Source organism: Lissotriton helveticus, chromosome 11 (genome assembly GCF_964261635.1).
Source record: "Lissotriton helveticus chromosome 11, aLisHel1.1, whole genome shotgun sequence".
Taxonomy (NCBI): domain Eukaryota; kingdom Metazoa; phylum Chordata; class Amphibia; order Caudata; family Salamandridae; genus Lissotriton; species Lissotriton helveticus.
Window position 1 is genome coordinate 128,467,301 of NC_136072.1, and position 17,963 is coordinate 128,485,263.

A 17,963-nucleotide genomic window follows, 5' to 3' on the forward strand; every position below is an offset into this window, starting at 1 on the left:
AGGGAGAAATAGGATTGAGCACACGAGCCATGGGACCAATATCTAGGTATACATTTTGTTTCACTGCATTACATTTCCTCCCCCTTTAATTGCCAAGTTAACGTTTTAGAAAAGGTACAGTACAATTACAGCACAGCCATACAAATGTAGGAGGACAAATCTCAAAATGGTTTTAATAAATATCGCCTCCTCTAGACCATCATTATGGCTACTAAAAAATGTGAATGCACCAGAAAACAAAAGACTCGACACTTACTTGCACTTTAACTTCTAGGTTGCTGAGAAGAGGCACCAAATTGGTTACAATTCCAGAGTCTATTACCATTTGAATCTGTTCGTTGCCGGCATCAGTTAGGTAGGATAGGGCCCAGACAGTATCCACCAGTATCTGATAAACATGAATAATATTCTTATTAAAATGGTCAAAGCGATCAAATCAGAAAAATAATGTGCTCCTTTATTAACTTTGGGGCTAAGTGTATGTCTTCAAACTAATTCTTGGGGATTTGGCACCATCTTGTGATAAAACCAGAATTGTACCTTAGTTTAAAATACAGGTAGCTGCAGAAGAGGAGAAAAAAAAAAAATACATGACACAAAAAGCATCCCTCTAAGAAGCAGGCTGTACAGAGTCCAGTGGATCCCCAAAGGATTACAGAGGTAAAAATAGATATCAACGTGATCTCCATTTGCGGCAGTGTGGGCGAGCACTACGGCATTATCAGAGGGTAGTGTTAAATATTTATTGTATACACTCAGGCAAGAAATGTCACACTCAAAGACTGAACTCAGACCAACTGTTTGGATAACACATTTTTGTTGTATTTTATTTTTAGAACCAAGCAGGACTTGGTACTTCAAGACAGGTTGACAGAATATGCAAGCTGGCTGAAAAGGACATGGTTACACGTTTGTAAAGCATTTAAAGACAGTTGACATTACTTTGAAATTACCTTCACTACCCAGTGTGATATGCCTAGATATCACACTGGGACATTTCCTCTAGACAAAAAGGCAAGCAAGGAATATGCTACTTACCAGTATGCATCTGTTCTTGGCATGTAGAGCTGCAGAGTTGTACACTTAGCAATAGATCGCCACCTGGTGTTGGGCTCGGATGATTGCAGTTTGTCGTCTTCTTGGAAGAAGTCTTTGTAGTCACGAGATAGGTGACTCCTCCCTTGGACAATACTGCGCATTGTCATCGACTCCATCCTCAGATTGTTTTTCGCCATGATGGGAAATGATGGTGTTAGTAGAAGTAAAGAGAAATGATGTCCATGCGTGTGCATCTAAGTAAGATGAGTACTGGAACGGATACAAGTCCCGGGGAGGCGGGAGGGCGTGTACAACTCTGCAGCTCTACATGCCAAGAACAGATGCATACTGGTAAGTAGCATATTCCGTTCGAGGCATATGAGCTGCAGATTGTACACTTAGCAACGATTGTGCAGCAGTGTCTCCCCTAGCGGTGGTCGCTTGTATCTGTTGCAGCACACTGAAATAGTGTTTTAAGAACAGCTTGGCCTACTGCAGCTTGCTGCTTGGCTTGCACATCAACACAATAGTGTTTAGTAAAGGTGTGTATGGTAGACCATGTTGCTGCCTTGCATACGTCCTCTAGTGGTATGTTTCCTAAGAAAGCCATAGAGGCTCCTAGTTTGCGAGTGGAGTGCGCTCTAGAAGGAACTGTTAGTGTACGTTTAGCTTTTTGATAGCATATTTGAATACACTTTACAATCCATCTGGCAATTCCTCCTTTAGAGATGGGATTGCCTTTGTGTGGGGAAGAGAAAGATACAAATAGTTGTTTTGTCTTTCTGAGGGATTTAGTCCGGTCTGTGTAGTATAAAAGAGCTCTAACATCTAAGGTGTGTAAAGCCCTTTCTGCAACAGAGTCTGGTTTTTGAAAAAACACTGGTAACTACTGATTGGTTAAGGTGAAAAGGAGTAATCACTTTTGGCAGGAATTTAGGATTGGTCTAAGAACCACTTTGTTAGGGTGTATCTGAAAAAATGGTTCTTCTATTGTGAATGCTTGTATTTCACTAACTCTTCTGAGAGAGGTGATGGCAACAAGGAGGGCAGTTTTCCATGTTAGGAATTGCAGTTCACACTTGTGTAAAGGCTCAAAACGGGGACCCATAAGTCTTGTAAGGACCACGTTTAGGTTCCATACTGGTGCAGGTGGCAACCTCGGTGGGATTATTAGTTTTAATCCTTCCATAAATGCTTTTATTGCAGGTACGCTAAAGAGAGATAGATGCTGTCTATTTTGTAAATAGGCTGCAATTGCTGCTAGATGCAGGCTTATGGAAAAATAAGCCAAGTTGGACCTTTGTAGGTGTAGAAGGTAGCAAATAATATTTTGGATGGAAACCTCCAATGGATCAATGGGATTGTTGTTACAGTATATTGCAAATCTTTTCCACTTAGCAGCATAACATGCTCTAGTCGTGGGTCTTCTAGCTTAATTATTTTCATACAGTCTGGTGGTAAGTTTAAGTAGCCAAACTCTAAGACCTCAGGAGCCAGATCGCCAAATTCAGTTGGTTTGGTTCTGGGTGCCTTATTTCTCCATGGTTCTGTGTTAACAGGGATGGCGTGAGCCGTAATTTCTGATGTGGAACCAGTGAGAGATCTAGTAGCGTGGTGAACCACGGCCGACGTGCCCATGGGGGGGGCCACTAGTATTAGTTTGAGAGACTGTTGTCGGAGCTTGCGTACTACTAGTGGAATGAGTGGGAGAGGTGGAAAAGCGTACGCAAATTTGCCTGACCAGTTCATCCAGATCGCATTTCCCTCCGATCGTGGGTGTGGAAACCTGGCGGCGAAGGTTGGGCATTTTGCGTTTTCGTGGGTGGCAAACAGATCTATTTGTGGATGCCCCCACTTTTGGAAGAATGGTTGGAGAACTTGTGGGTGCAACTCCCATTCGTGAATCTGTTGTGACTGACGACTCAACAGATCTGCTATCTGATTGTGAATTCCTGGAAGGTGTTCTACAGTCAGGTGTATGTTTTGAGGGATGGCCCATCTCCAAATGTTCTGTGCAAGCTGGGACAGTTGCAGAGAGTGTGCCCCCCCCCCCTGTTTTTGTATATAATACATAGCAGTCATATTGTCCGTCCGGATTAGAACAGCTTTGTTTTGTACTTTAAAAGTTTTGAGTGCTAGGAAAATCGCTAGCAACTCTAAATGATTGATGTGGAACAATTTTTGTTGGCTGTTCCATTGGCCTTGTGTGGTATAATGCAAGAGATGGGCTCCCCATCCTGTGAGGGATGCATCTGCCGTGAGCACCATTTGTGGAACAGGGTCTAGGAACGGCTGTTCCTTTGTCAAGTTTTTGGTGTTCCACCATTGCAGAGAACGAAATGTACGGCTGTCCACCAACACCAGGTCTGTGAGCTGACCTTGACCCCGATTCCACTGTTGTGCTAGACATTCTTGTAGTGGGCGCATTTGCAGTCTTGCGTGAGGAACTATGAAGATGCAAAAGGCCATCATGCCTATTAGTTTCATGAACACTCTGGCTTGAAGAGAGTGTTGGCATTGAAAAAGGGAGACGAAGTTCTGAATGCTTTGAATCCTGGCTTGACTGGTATACGCTAGAGCTGCCGATGTGTCTATGGTAGCTCCTAGATATTGGTGAACGTGAGAAGGCTCTATGTGCGACTTGGTGTAGTTTATTGTAAACTACAAGTTGTGTAATGTTTGAATCGTTTGTTGTGTGTTGTACACACTGGTTGAACGATCTTGCTTTTATGAGCCAGTCGTCGAGGTAAGGGAAGACATGCATCTGTTGTCTTCCGAGATGTGCTGCTACTACTGCTAAGCACTTTGTAAACACTCGTGGTGCTGTTGTGACCCCGAATGGAAGGAGTTTGAACTGATAGTGTTGTCCTTGTATGACAAATCTTAGATACTTCCTGTGCGCAGGATGTATAGGAACATGAAAATAGGCGTCCTTTAGGTCTAGTGTTGAAAGAAAATCTCCCTGTTCTAGTAATGGGAGTACTTGTTGTAAAGTGATCATGTGAAAATGATCTGATTGTATGTAGTGTTTGAGGGGCCTGAGGTCGAGAATTGGTCTTAATGTCCCGTCCTTCTTGGGTATTGGGAAGTACAGGGAGTAGACTCCTGTTCCTTGTTCCTGTAAAGGGACCACTTGAATAGCATCCTTCTAGAAGTGCTAGAACTTCCTGTTGAAGCAGAGTTATGTGTCGTGTGGACATTGGACGCTGCCTGGGGGGTTGCTGTGAGTTCTAGGCAGTAGCCATGTTGGATAATTTGTCTTACCCACCTGTCTGTTGTGATGGAATTCCAGTCAGGTAGGAACTGATAGTCTGCCCCCCACAGGAGTGGAATGCTGTAGGGGAGGCAGAGGGAAGTCACTGTTTGGGAGTGGAAGAGGTGCGGTTGTTGTTATTACCTCTACCTCTTCCCTTATTGTTGTTGCCTCTGTATCCTCCTCTAAAGTAGCCTTTATTAGAGGAGGTTTGTGTGTCTTAAATGATGATGTGTTATCTGCGATGGTCTTCTTGGAGCCTCCACTATAAGAGGAGCGGCGAAAAGAACTTCTAGTCTGGGTGGATTGTAATGCACCCATAGACTTAGCAGTGTCTGTGTCCTTCTTCATCTTTTCTAGAGTGTTATCTACTTCCGGCCCGAAAAACTGGTTCTGATTGAAGGGCTGGTTCAGGATGGTAGTTTGTACTTCTGGTTTGAAACCTGAAATGCGCAACCATGCATGACGTCTGAGGATAACACTAGTGTTAACTGCTCTGGATGATGTGTCAGCTACATCTAGTGCGCATTTAATAGAGGCATTAGATATTAATTTGCCTTCTTGTAAGAGCTCTCCTGCCTGATCTTTGTATTGATCTGGTAGGTGTTCCATACATTTTTCTAGTTGGTCGTAGGGAGCCCTGTTGTAGCGTGAGTGTAAGGCTTGTGTGTTTGCTATGCGCTATATGTTTGTTGCTTGCGCAGCAATCAGTTTCCATGACGCATCAATAATGTTTGATTTTGTCAGGCGGGGGTGTGTCACCAGAAGTTTGGGAATTGGCTTTTACGTGCATTTGACACTACCAAAGAGTCCAATGGCAGATGTCCCTTAATGTAGACTGGATCAGCTGGTGCTGGTCTATACCTTTTTTCTATTCTGGGATTTAGCACCCGACACCGTACTGGATCTTTAAAAATCTCTGGAGCATGTTTAATGACCCCTTTGATCATAGGTAATATTCGAGTAGACCTTTGTGACTGCTCAAAAGTGTCTAATAAGAAATCCTCCTCAGTGGCATCAGAGTGCATTGGAACTCCATGGTAAAGTGCAGCTCTGTTTAATAGATGATTAAACCCAATACTATCCTCTGGAGGGGAAGGGTTTGTTGGGTAGTACTGAGGATCAGGGATGTCTGGTGCATTATTTGGTGGAAAATGATATGCATCGTCATCTTTGGGATATTCTGGGTTGACATCTTCATCCTCATCTAAAGGGTATGTATGTGGCTCTGGTACATCATCCCCCCCACTTAAGTCATACTCTTCGTCAGTGTGGTGTGATGATGCAGGAGATTGAGCAGGAGAAGTTATAGGTTCAATATATGGAGTGATAGGAGAGGAAGGGTGCATTGGAGAAGTTGCACAATCCTTTTTGGCAGGAACCACAGTTGGAAGTGGTGTGTCTGCTGGTCTTTTTTTTTTTTATAAGGAATTGCTTCCACATGTCCAGTTTTTGGATTAATATAGACTGTGTAGGATCTGGTCTAAACAGATCTTCCTCTTCTATTATCTTCTTCGGCGTCGATTTTTTTCGGTGCCGATAGGGGTTGCTTAGTGTTTTTTGCCTTAGGAGGAGTGATTGAGTCCTGTGGCAATTTCTTCGGTGCCGAAGGTGGTTTAGGCTGGTCTGTATCCGGCCTTGGAGCCTTTAGTACCGCTATTGAAGATTTTGACGTGGAGACAGGTTTTGTTGGGCCTGCAGCGCCGCAATCTAGCTTCCCTTCTTTATTTTTGGAACCGGATTGTTTCGGCGTCAAAGCTTTCGGGTCCGTTACGCTTCCTGGCTTCGGCACCGATGTGTCTTTTGGTTGGGGTGCCGAAGGGTGTTTTGGCTTTGGTGCCGAAGGATGTTTCGGTGCCAATGGAGGTGGTGGAATTGGCACATGTGGTTTTTTCAGTGGCGAGGCACCGGAAGGTGTAGTCTTTTTCCTCGGAGCCGAGCCCCAAGGCGGGGCGTCGGAGGGTAAATTTCAGTCTCAACTGGGCCCCATGGGTGGAGTGCTGACCGTTGCCTTTGGTTTGGGCAGTGTCTGTTGTGCAGGGGCAGAGGTACTCACGGGTTGTCGAGATGGAATCGAATCGTCCGAGTCCTTTGCTCCCAATATGATCTGGAGATCAGGCAAGTCTTCCTCGGCGACGAGTGGAACCTCGTCCTCGGAGATATCTTCGAGTGGATTGTCTTCCTTGGAGACGTCTTCTTCGACGATCTCCTCTTCAAAGATGGCCTCCGGTGCTGGCGCTGATCTACTCATCTCGTGTCGACGGGCCCTCCGATCCAGAATGGTCTTCTTCAATCGGAAGGAGGCACAGGCTGTGCAGGTCGACTCGTCGTGTTCTGGCGAGAGACAGAGGTTGCAAACCTCGTGGTGGTCGCTATGAGGGAATTTTACTCGACATACCGGGCATCTCTTGAATGGAGTTCTGTCCATGAGGCGTAGGCCGTACTGCGCCGATAGGCACAACGGCCCGCGTCGACGCACCGGGATGTAGCTGGTGATGTCGAAAAGTTTATTCGATGTTGAAAAGCGTTTATCTAAAGTTTCAGGCTTCGAAAATGCCGAAAAGAGTGTTTTCTATCCGGAGCGGGAAACTTTCATCCGAACCCAGAGGCGGAAAAAAACAATCTGAGGATGGAGTCGATGACCATGCGCAGTATTGTCCAAGGGAGGAGTCACCTATCTCGTGACTACAAAGACTTCTTACAAGAAGACAACAACCTGCAATCATCCGAGCCCAACACCAGGTGGCGATCTATTGCTAAGTGTACAATCTGCAGCTCATATGCCTCGAACACCACTTTTACATTATGTAGGAAGCTGGCTCTGGATACACTATACCAAAGTGAGGTATAGTGTGCACAGAGTCCAGTGGAACCCCAAAAGGTAGGCAGAGGTAAAGTTAGATAGCACCTTATTCACGATTTGTGGTAGTCTGGTCTAGCAGTAAGCCTTTATCAGAGGACAGTGTTAAGCATTTGTTGTACACCGTCAGCAAATGATTTCACACACTCAAAGACTGAACTTCAGACCAATTGTTTTGTATAAAAATAATCGTTATTTTATTTTCAAGAACCCAAGCAAGCCTAGCACAGGTAAACAAACACTTACAGTAGTAAAAAGTTTTAATTGAATTTGTATATGCACTTTTTTTGACTTGCAGTATTGTCACTGAGAAATGCAATGCTTTGTAAAATACAGTACATGTACTTTGAACGGGCTTTTTAGTAAAATTATAGGCAAATTACTTTGGAGATTACTTTTTACAGTGTGGTACATCTGGATACTACACCAGGCCATTTCCTGTAAACAGGTAAGTAAAATAGTTTTTGTTCGTACCATTTTAAAGAATTTTAGGTTTTCAAACTCCACACTTAGAAACTTTTCCAAGAAAAACAGTCAATGTTATCCTATGGAGGAAAATAGGGTTATCAGTTTTAGGGTAAGTATTCAGTAGTGGGAGTTGAGGTTCTGGGGGTAGACTCAGGGGTCCCCCAGGGTCAGGGATTCAATCTCGTTGCACCCGGCCGCCATAATGCTGCTGAGGGTGTAGAGTGCTGAGGCCCAATGTTATCCAATGTGGGATAGGGGGCCTCCGGTTGGTGGCTGCTGACGAGCAGGCCACTGGTTTGTGTGAGCAAAGCTCCTGGACTTAAGCTCAGGGGAAATGGGGGTTTAGGCCAGCACAAAAGAGGCACCCTCAGCGGCACTGGGGCGGTCGGGTGCAGAGTGCTATTTTGGTGTCGGAAGTCCCGTAGCATTTAATGGGGAGTCCCTGGTTTGCAAAAGCACTGCAGGTTCTGGGACGAAGGTCTTCTGGTTGTGACCACCACTTCGAGAGGTAAGATGGGATGTTGGGGGTTGGCTAAGCACGGTTGGTTGGGCCACCAAAGGCCGTGGGGCATCAGGTGCAGGGGTGTCTTTTAGGGTCGGATCTTCTTACCAGCTCCTGGTTGAGGTTACCGATCAATACTGATCCACAGAAGCATGAATCATGGATTGGCATGATAAATTAGGGGTCATTGTGGACTATTAACATAACGCAGGGAGTTTGGGTGATTCTCTGGTCGTAACAAAGACTGCAGGCTCAGGAAGGAAGGCTTCCTAGAGGCGACCACCAGCTGGAAAGGTAAGAAGGGGATGCCTGAACACAGTCTGTTGGGCTACCCAAGGCCATGGTGCGTTGGCTGCAGGGGTGTCTTTAGGCATCAGGCTTCCTTACCAGCTCCGGTCGCAGGAACACTAGGTAGAGGCTGCAGGCATTGTCTGGAGGTTTGAGGTAGGCCGGGAATCACCACATCTCAGATCAGGTTCGCGGGGGGGGGGACCTACTCGTGGTGTTGGGCCACTCGAGTTCTGGACGTGGCTGCTGGGTGAAGTGGTGCAGACTCACGGATCTGGGCAGAACCAGACTCGGTTACGGGAGACAGGGTCTTTGCAGGGAAGACAAGGCAGGTCCTCCAGGTTCTGGGGGGGCTGCTGGACAACCAAGATTCTGCTAGAGGAGGTCAGGACAGGCCAGTAGGGCTGGGCCAAGGCAGTTGATGTCCTCTTCTTCATTCAGCATGGCTCTTCGGTACTCCTTCTTGCTTGTCTGAGACAACAGGATTTGGGTGTTTCAAGTAGGTATAGGTTGGGACCAATGGGTCCCTTCCTTGGGATGGGTACACCCACTATTAGGCCACCCTCCAATGAGTGGGGCATAAGACTATGGTTGGCTGAGTCTCCCCCCATCTTCAAGATGGCAGGGACTGAGATGTCTACTACGCATAGTCTCGTTAGACGGAGGGGTGGAGTTGGCAAAGGTGGGCACACCTCTCCTCCTATCTTGGTTGGTACTGGCAGCTTACAAAGGCGGCAAACCTATGCGGCTTCACCTTCGTGGACCCTGGCCATCAGGTGGTTTCGGGGATGGGAGGGGCTTGGCAACGCTCCCCAGGATGTGCTTTGTTTCAGAACCCCGAGAGCAGACGCTCTCGACCCAGGGGTCCAGAAACCGGTCTCGAGGCGGCAGCTGGTGATCAGCCGCTCAGCCAGGACACTGGCGTTAAGTCGGTTTTCAGGGGGCATCTTTAAGATGCCCTTCGAGGGCATTTGGCATTAAATCCAACACTGGCATCTGTGGGGGTTTAATGGGCTGAGAAGTTTGATACCCAACTTCAGGCCTCAGTAAAGCAATCGTGGAGCTGTGGAGTTCGTGGTGCCAAACTCCCAGCTCGATGTTTTAAAATGGCTTTACTGAAATTACAATGCCTGTGAACTGCACAGGTACAGCAGGGGCCAAGGGCTCGTGCCACTATGCCCTCACCTGTGGTATAGGGCGCCCTTCCTTAGAGCTGTAAGGCCTGCTAGAGTGGTGACTGACCATTTGCCACAGGCAGTGTTTTAGTGGGCATGGCACACAATGTGCCATGTCGACTTGTAGTTTTAGGGTGTCCCCCCGGTACACAGACTGCACTGGCAGTGTGTATGCGTCTTGGAAGCAGTCTCTGAAGGTGGCATAATATCTGCTTCAGCCCTCAGACTTTCTCTGGCTCAATGTACTTGGTACTCCTGGTACCCTTTACTTTACTTGGTACTCCTGGTACCCTTTACATTGGACTTGTATGCAGGCCAGAGGAGTGCCAATGTGGGAGCAAAAGTACAGTTTTGTGGAAAGAACACTAGCCCTGGGTATCTGATTAGCAGGGACCCAGGGCACACTTAGTCAAGGAGCATCAAACAGTCAAAAAATGGGGGAAGGGGCAACCATGCAAACAGGGGCAGTGTCCCACAATCTCAGTCCAGCTGCACAAAGTAATGCACAAATGTGTAATTTCAAGATTCCAGAGGCATGCAATGTATTATGGAGATGGTCTTTACAGCCTTTTTTTTTTATAAATCAATAACAAAAATAAGGTGGTGAAACACATTAATTACTAAGGCACACAGGGTCTGCAGATATATATTTTTTAAATCAGTTATCCTTGCATAGACACAAGACAACAGCTTCCCATAACTTAATGTTCAGAACCCAAAGTTAACAAAAGCTTTACTATGCACTAATTGACCCTGCAGATCGGCCCAGAGACACTCCTCCGACATCGCGGATCTTGTCTCAAATAGGGAGCTAGACCTAGCCTTTCTAACGGAAACGTGGCTCACTGAAGCCTCCACCCCGATTATGGACATACTAGTCCCCCCCAATTATCACATCATTAGGTTGGACAGGTCTCCTGGCAAGACGGGCGGGGGAATTGCATGCATTGTTAAGAGCAACATCTCCGTTACTCAAGTCACCTCCCCCTCCCTTTCCTCCTGTGAACTCCTCTGCCTAGACATCATCAGTGAGGGCAAACAAGTATGTACTTTACATCTCATTTATCACCCGCCTGGTGACAATCTCATATTCACCCAACAAGTCATGGACCTGATCACTTCCAACGCCGGTCGGCAGAACACTCAAGTCTACCTGGGTGACTTCAATCTCCACTGGAACGATCAGAAAGACACTGCAGTGAATAGTCTAAAAACTTTCCTCAATGCGCTTGACCTCACCCAATTATGCGATAAACCAACACATGACAAAGGAGCGATACTTGATCTCATTATTGCCAAAGAGAACGCTATTCATTTGGAAGCGATTCTACCCTGCGATTGGTCAGATCACCACATTATCACCTTCTTTATCAACGAAAAAGTCAAACCTAACCCTACTCAACCAATCAAATCCAAAACATGGAAAAGGGATTTGAAGAATCTTAACCCCTCCACCCTACCTCCCCACATCGGCAACCTCCTCCTTCCCCCTTCAGGTGCCTCAGATGTTCAATCACTGACTGACCACTACCTTGACTCTATGAATACAATAGTCAATGAAGTCGCCCCTCTGCAACTGAAGAGAGTCTCCACCAAAACCTCTAACCCATGGTATGATGACAATCTCAATGACGAAAGGCGTAATATGCGAATGGCAGAGCGCACCTGGAGATCGGTCCCTTCAGCACTGCATCTCAAAAAGCTCAAGAACAAGAGAAATGCCTACTTTAGGAAAATAAAGCGCACAAAGTCGGACTTCTTCAGCCGCCAGTTGGACCAAGCGAAGAACAGGCCAAGAAAACTGTTCGAGTTAATCAAGACCCAAACAAAGGCACAACCCACACAAGCTAATAGCACAACAAACGACACTCCACACTGTGAAGCCTTCTCTGCTTTCTTTAAACATAAGACTGACAACATAAGAAATGACCTCATAATGGATGTTAATCGATACTCCAACTACACCAGAATGGCTGACACTCAACCTAAAAACAAGGCATCTTGGCAGTACTTCGATACCTACTCGGAAGAAGCTATACACAAACTGCTCTGCACTTTGAAGCCCTCTAATCACCTCACAGACCCTCTACCCGCTAATGCGGTAAAAGACTTTATCCCCTTGCTCCTCCCTCTCTGGACCAAGATCATTAACAGCTCGTTGCGACAAGGACACATTCCAGACTCCCTTAAGGTGGGGCAAGTCACGCCTATACTCAAAAAACCTACAGCTGATCCGTCTGACCTAAACAATTATCGACCCATCACCAATATCCCCACCCTGGCCAAACTGTTGGAGAAATGTGTCCAACTCCAACTAACAAAACACATTGATAAATTTGACCTCCTCAACCCTCATCAATCAGGTTTCAGAGCGAAACATAGCACGGAAACAGCTATGACACACATAATTGATGACGCCCTCCAAATTCTGGATCGTAATGAGTCCTGCCTCCTCATCCTTCTTGATCTCTCGTCAGCATTTGACACGGTCAAACATGAGAACTTGTTGGAGCTGCTAAGTACTAGAATGGGGCTATCGGGAACTGTTCTCAAATGGTTCTCGTCTTTCCTTCACAACCGGTCTCAGAGGTTCAAGATCGACAATGTACTATCTACACCGGTGCCTGCAGATCTTGGGGTTCCACAAGGATCCACCCTCTCTCCTACACTGTTCAACCTCGTTATGGAACCCCTCGCCACCTTGCTTCAAGCATCCAATGTTCAATTCCATATGTACGCTGATGACACGCAACTCTACCTAAAGTTACAGTCCCCGGAAGATATCAAACAGCTGAATTCCACGCTTATTAACACCCAATCCTGGCTGGCCGATAATCACCTCAAACTAAATGCTCTAAAAACTGAGTTCCTACTCATCTCACCTCCGGCGAAAATCTCCACCACCCAAACCTGGCTCAACAATCTAACAGCACTCAATGTCCAACCTACCATCGTGGACTCGGCGAAATCCCTAGGCATCACACTCGACGCCAAGCTCGACATGCAGCAGCACGTCAGCAAAGCCACAAAAGCAGCTAATTTCCAAATTAACACGCTGAGGAAAATTAAACCCTTCCTCCCTGCCAAAGACTTCCAAACTGCTGTACAAGCTCTAGTCATCCCTCGAATAGACTACGGAATTGCGACCCTCAGCGGTCTCCCGCTATCCACAACAGCACCCTTAAGAGCCTCCCTGAACGCTGCCGCGAGACTCATTACTGGCTCAAGAAAGCACTCGCACATATCCCCAGATCTAAAGTCTCTAAAATGGCTGCCTTTTGAAGCCAGAATACAGCTAAAAATTGCAACTATGACACACGCGGCCGTGCACCACAAGGCACCCTACTACCTCGCTCAAAAGCTGTCTATATCAGGTGGGTCGAGATCCAATAGGAGTACTAAAAATCTACTCCTGAAACCCCGTAGATTTCGGAAAGCGAAAACTTACAAACGCTCCTTCTCAGGAATGGCACCCAGGATCTGGAATGCGCTCCCTCCTGAAACACGGCTAATCACCTCCACTGCACTCTTCAAGAAAGAGGTGAAAACAATGCTTCTGGCCAATATTTCCTGACCGCTACAGATGTTGTGTCAGAGACTCTGCATTGCTTGTATCGCTGCTCTGCCTATCCTCGACTTGTTGGGGGCACTATTACGCTACTCTATTACTACCGACCAAGATATGATACACGTTAGTTTACTGATCCACCTGTACGTCATGGTAGTCGGATCAATGACCTGTGCTGCTATATACTACTCCCGTACCTGACCATATATGGAGTGGTTTTATGTTGTTTTTTTCTTTTTCATCCATGTTATTACCATGTTACTTACCATGTTATTACCATGTTACCATGTTACCTACCTGATCATATATGGATTGGTGTTATGTCTGTTTTTATAATCCATGTTATTACCTTGTCACTGATTACTATATTGTTCCCATTATCTCTGTTTACTCTGTTGCCCCTTCCCTGTCTTTGTGAAGCGCTCTGATATCTGTAAGGATCTTGTTCGCGCTATATAAAACTTTGAATAAATAAATAAATAAAATAAACAGGCATATGGTCAACACATTCAAGTTAAAACCGTACAAAATTACTTACATTTACATCTGTGTGGTGGATTAGAACACATAAAGCAGGAAGAATCTGAAAAACAATTGGCGACTGTTAACCAAAAACCTTAACAATTTTAGATTTACAACATGTATGTATGTATGCATGTATATTCACCTCCTGAATGGTTTCCATAGGTGGTGGTGGGTCCTTGTGGCGACATAAGTTAACCATTACCCAAGTAACATTTCTTAAGAAAGTTATTGGAATAGATGGGTTGATAAAAGAAAGCAGGGGCTTCACCACTCCAAGACTGATGACATAATCTCTACACTGTGGTCCATCACCTGAGGGGGAAAAAGTTAATAAATACGGGTTAAGAGAAGTTTCTTCTTCTGGCTTTACAACTTATTTTTGGGTGTACATATTTATTCTTTTTCCATGGAGAACAAAAACTGGACTATGGCACTGGTCATCCTGATTTTAGAGTGTCTGCAATATTTTCATAGATTGTTGAATCTTATTGCTGGTCAGAAACTCACTGCACTGCATCTTATCCTTTCTTAGATTGTGAACAAAGCTTAAAAAACTCACTCAATACATAAATACCTCAAGCCTAGTTCGATACCTTAACACCAATCTATACATATTTGGAAATTGTCCAATCATTTGCTTTAAGCTATAGCTCTAGAAGAGACAGAAAAATGAAAGGACAAGTTACTTACCTTTGGTAACCAACGCCTTATCTGGTAGAGAACAGATCTAGCAACAGATTCCTTACCTTTGACCTTCCAGGAATTAGGCATGATCCGGAAGATTTCAGAGCAGTGCCCCTGTGCGCCAGTAGATTGTGTCAGTCGACTGCGTGACAGTCAGCAGGGTTAGTCATAGTAACGTCCGCATCGTCAATATAACCACCACTTCGACGCGCTGATCTCAGTGTTCCACGCCAGAAGAGCGGAACCATGCAGGGACGGACCATAGTGTAAAAAAAAAAAAAAAAAAAAGACAGCTAGGGCCCTGAAGGGGGAACAGCCCTGACACCAACAACAATTCCGCAGGGAGGATGGGTAGGTCGGTGAGGATTCTGCAGCTAGGTCATAACTCTACCAAATAAGGTGTTAAAGACGATAGACTTCTTGCCGTTGATTCCTTACATTTGATCAGGTACCCAAGCAATACCTTCCCCAGAGGAGGGACTGCAAAAAAGCTTTAGACCAGAAAATCCTGTAAAACAGAATGGCCAAACAGGTCCTCTCTGCAAACCTGAGAATCCAGGCAATAGTGTTTGGTGAACGTGTGCAGAGATGCCCACGTGCCCGCTTTGCAGATATCAGTAATTGAAACACCAGACTGGAGGGCTGTGGTGGCTGCCTTCGTCCTGGTGGAATGGGCCCAAGGCCTTCAAGAGGTGGTTTCTTTGCTAAGGGATAACCTACTTTGCTACAGAGGAAAACCTAGCATGATATGGTACTCTTGGACAGCCAAACCCTTCTTTGCTCCCAGTTACCAAATAAATAGTTGGCCATCCCCTGGAACTCTTTAGTGCGATCAAGGTAGAAAGATAATGCTGTTTTTGGGTCCATGCGGTGGAGACGCTCCTCTGCTTTGGAAGGGTGCAGAGGTGCATAGAAAGTGGGCAGAGTAAAGGACTATCACAGATGGAAGGGAGTTACAACTCTGGACAAAAATAGATGCCCTAGTTATTAGCACCACTTTGTCCAGAAAGACTGTAAGGTAAGGAAGCTGCGATTACGGTGCCTGCAGTTTGCTCACCCTCCTGGCAGAGGTAATTGCCACCAAAAAGGCTGCTTTGTTAGTGAGCAACCGTTGAGGGCAGTTGTGCAGAAGCTAAAACTGTGTGGAAGTAGTGAAAGTAAGGGCCAAATTAAGGTCCCATTGTGGCCAAAGAAAAGGATAAGGGGGAAACAAGTGGATTAACCCCTCCAAAAACCTGTGCCCCAGAGGGAACTAAAACATTTAAGGTTGAACTGGCAGCCAAAGAAAAACCAAGAGGGCCAAAAGTTAGCCCTTCAAATTGCCCAAAGCAGAGCCCTGCTGGGCCAGGGAAAGGATTAACGGGACAATAGCGGCCAGAGAAGCAGATATGGGGCCAATATTCCATTCTGTACAATATTTACAAAATTTGTACCGTCAGCAGGCGTATACCGATTTCATGGAGGGACGCCTGGTAGCAAGAATAACTTCGGCGGTCACTAAGTCTAAGGAACAGCCAGGTTTTCACCCTTTTTCTAAAGGGGAGGAGCTCCCTGGTTTGCCTAATTTCCCAGGGAAAGCTGTTCCCCAGTTTAGCCGCTGCCACCCCAAAGGATCTGCCCCCTGATCTAGCCTTTCTAAATCTGGGAACCTTCACTAATCTTGCAGAAGGGCGCAACGTTCTTGTCGGGACGTACCAGTTGAATTTTTTGCGCACGCGCCCTATTCCGTGGAGGGCTTTAAAAACAAGGCCAAGAGATTTAAATTGCACCTCTCTGTCTCAGGGGGAGCCAATGAAGTTCTGCTAAAGCTGCAGAGGCAGAAGAGCTTCTAGGTCACCCTAAGACAAGTTTGGCAGCTGCCGACTGGATTCTTTGCAATCTGTCCAGCAGGAAGTTAGGGGATTCCAGCAGGAGAGCATTACAGGAGTCAAGCCTACTGAGAATTGTGCATCTGGCTACCTGTGCCCTTACCTGAGAAGGTAGTAAAGGGAAACATTTTCGGAGGGATCTGATGATAGCAAAACAGGAGTCCGTTCTTGTGACCTGCGTTTCGAGAGTAAGCTTATCTTCGAATATAATGCCTAAATTGCGGACAGTAGTTGCCGGCTGGACTGCAGACGCCGTGCCCAAAAGCCTAAGATTGCCAGGAAGAAGAGGAGAGATCCTGCTTGCCGAGCAGAAAATTACCTTAGTCTTTCCTGCGTTAAGTTTTAAAGAATTTATCAGAGGGTAACGTAGTTTATTTCTATAACCAAGCCACGCCTGGCACAGGTAGGTGAAATAATTGCTTTGCAAATTCGTATGCAATATTTTACTATTGAATGCCAGTTCAAATACAGTGTGGTATGCCTAGATACCACACTGGGACATTTCAAAGAGAAAGGTGAGTAAATCAGTTTTGCACAGGCCCCACTTCCACTACCCTCCTTTCCGCGGGAAGACAGGTGGGAAAAATTAAGCACTGCTCAGAAGGTATGACCACCTCTGCCAACCCCACCCCTCAGGTGAGGGAAGGCGAGGTGCAGCCCACTCTTCTGTGCCGGCCATCTTGGAGATGGCAGGCACTCCCCAATCAGGATTAGGGATTGTGCTCACTCCCCATGTGGGGTGAGCACACAAACGGTGTGTTACCCGTAGGTCAGTAGCCAATTAGCTACTGCCCTTGTGCCCCTCAAAATGCCCCCTAAATACAGTATTTAGGTGCATCCCTAAACCAAGACAGATTCACCGCAACCTAAGATGAAAGAAGACGCCAAGCAGAGGAGACTACAGAAAAGAACTGACTTTTCCCCAGTCCTACCCACAAATTTGCACCAAATGTGCACCCTCAGCTGCACTGGGGCGGCCGGGTGCAGAGTGCAATTTTGGCATCGGAAGCCCTGTAGCTTTCAATGGGAGTCTCCGGTTTGCTACAACACTGCAGGCTCAGGGACGAAGGTCTTCTGGGTGAGACCACCACTTTGAGAGGTAAGCTGGGATGTTGGGGCTTGGTTAGTCACTGCCTGTTGTGCCACCCAAGGCCGTGGGGCGGCGGGTGCCTTTTAAGTTCAGATCTTCTTACCATCTCCTGGTTTCGGTTGGGGCGGGGGGGGGCCTTCCGGTTTGAACCTGCAGGGTCGGCGGGAGGCAGGTCGGGGGGGGTCATCACTGGATCTCAGTTTAGGATTGCCGGGGAAACCACCTCTTTGTGGTTGAAGGCAGGCAGGTCCTCCAGGGTGTACGAGTTTGTTGCTGGCTGCAGGACACACGGGGGTTTCGCAGGAGCAGGTTTGAGGTGGAGACAGGTGGGAAGGGCTGGGTCCAAGTCAGTGGGCGTCTTACTCTGGTTAGCTTCGGCACAGCTGTTGCGTCCTCCTTTTCTTTTAGTTGGTTTCTTGTCTGAGGAAGCAAGGTTAAGGGGTGCCCCTAAATACTAGATTTAGGGGTGTTACAGGTAGGTAAAAAGGTTGGGACCAATGGGTCCACCACCTATTATGCCAGCCCCATTGAATAACACTGGGCCTCAGCACTCTGCACCCGGCCGCCCTAGTGTCGCCGAGGGCGTTTTGAGAGTGCATCCTTGACCCTGGGGGGGACCCTGGTTCTAATCCCCAGAATATCAA

The 17,963-nt window shown here is 46.5% G+C and overlaps 1 protein-coding gene across 1 annotated transcript in view; it reads right to left on the reverse strand.

The window, feature by feature from the left end:
• KPNA4 (karyopherin subunit alpha 4) overlaps nt 1-17,963 on the reverse strand; it is a 121,858-nt gene that overhangs the window by 79,147 nt on the left and 24,748 nt on the right. The window contains exons 9-11 of the mRNA XM_078667012.1: nt 13,820-13,989; nt 13,691-13,735; nt 257-388 (exon numbers count right to left, since the gene is read on the reverse strand). Of these exons, the coding sequence (XP_078523138.1) occupies nt 257-388; nt 13,691-13,735; nt 13,820-13,989 (347 nt within the window). The remainder of the gene's footprint in view (nt 1-256; nt 389-13,690; nt 13,736-13,819; nt 13,990-17,963) is intronic.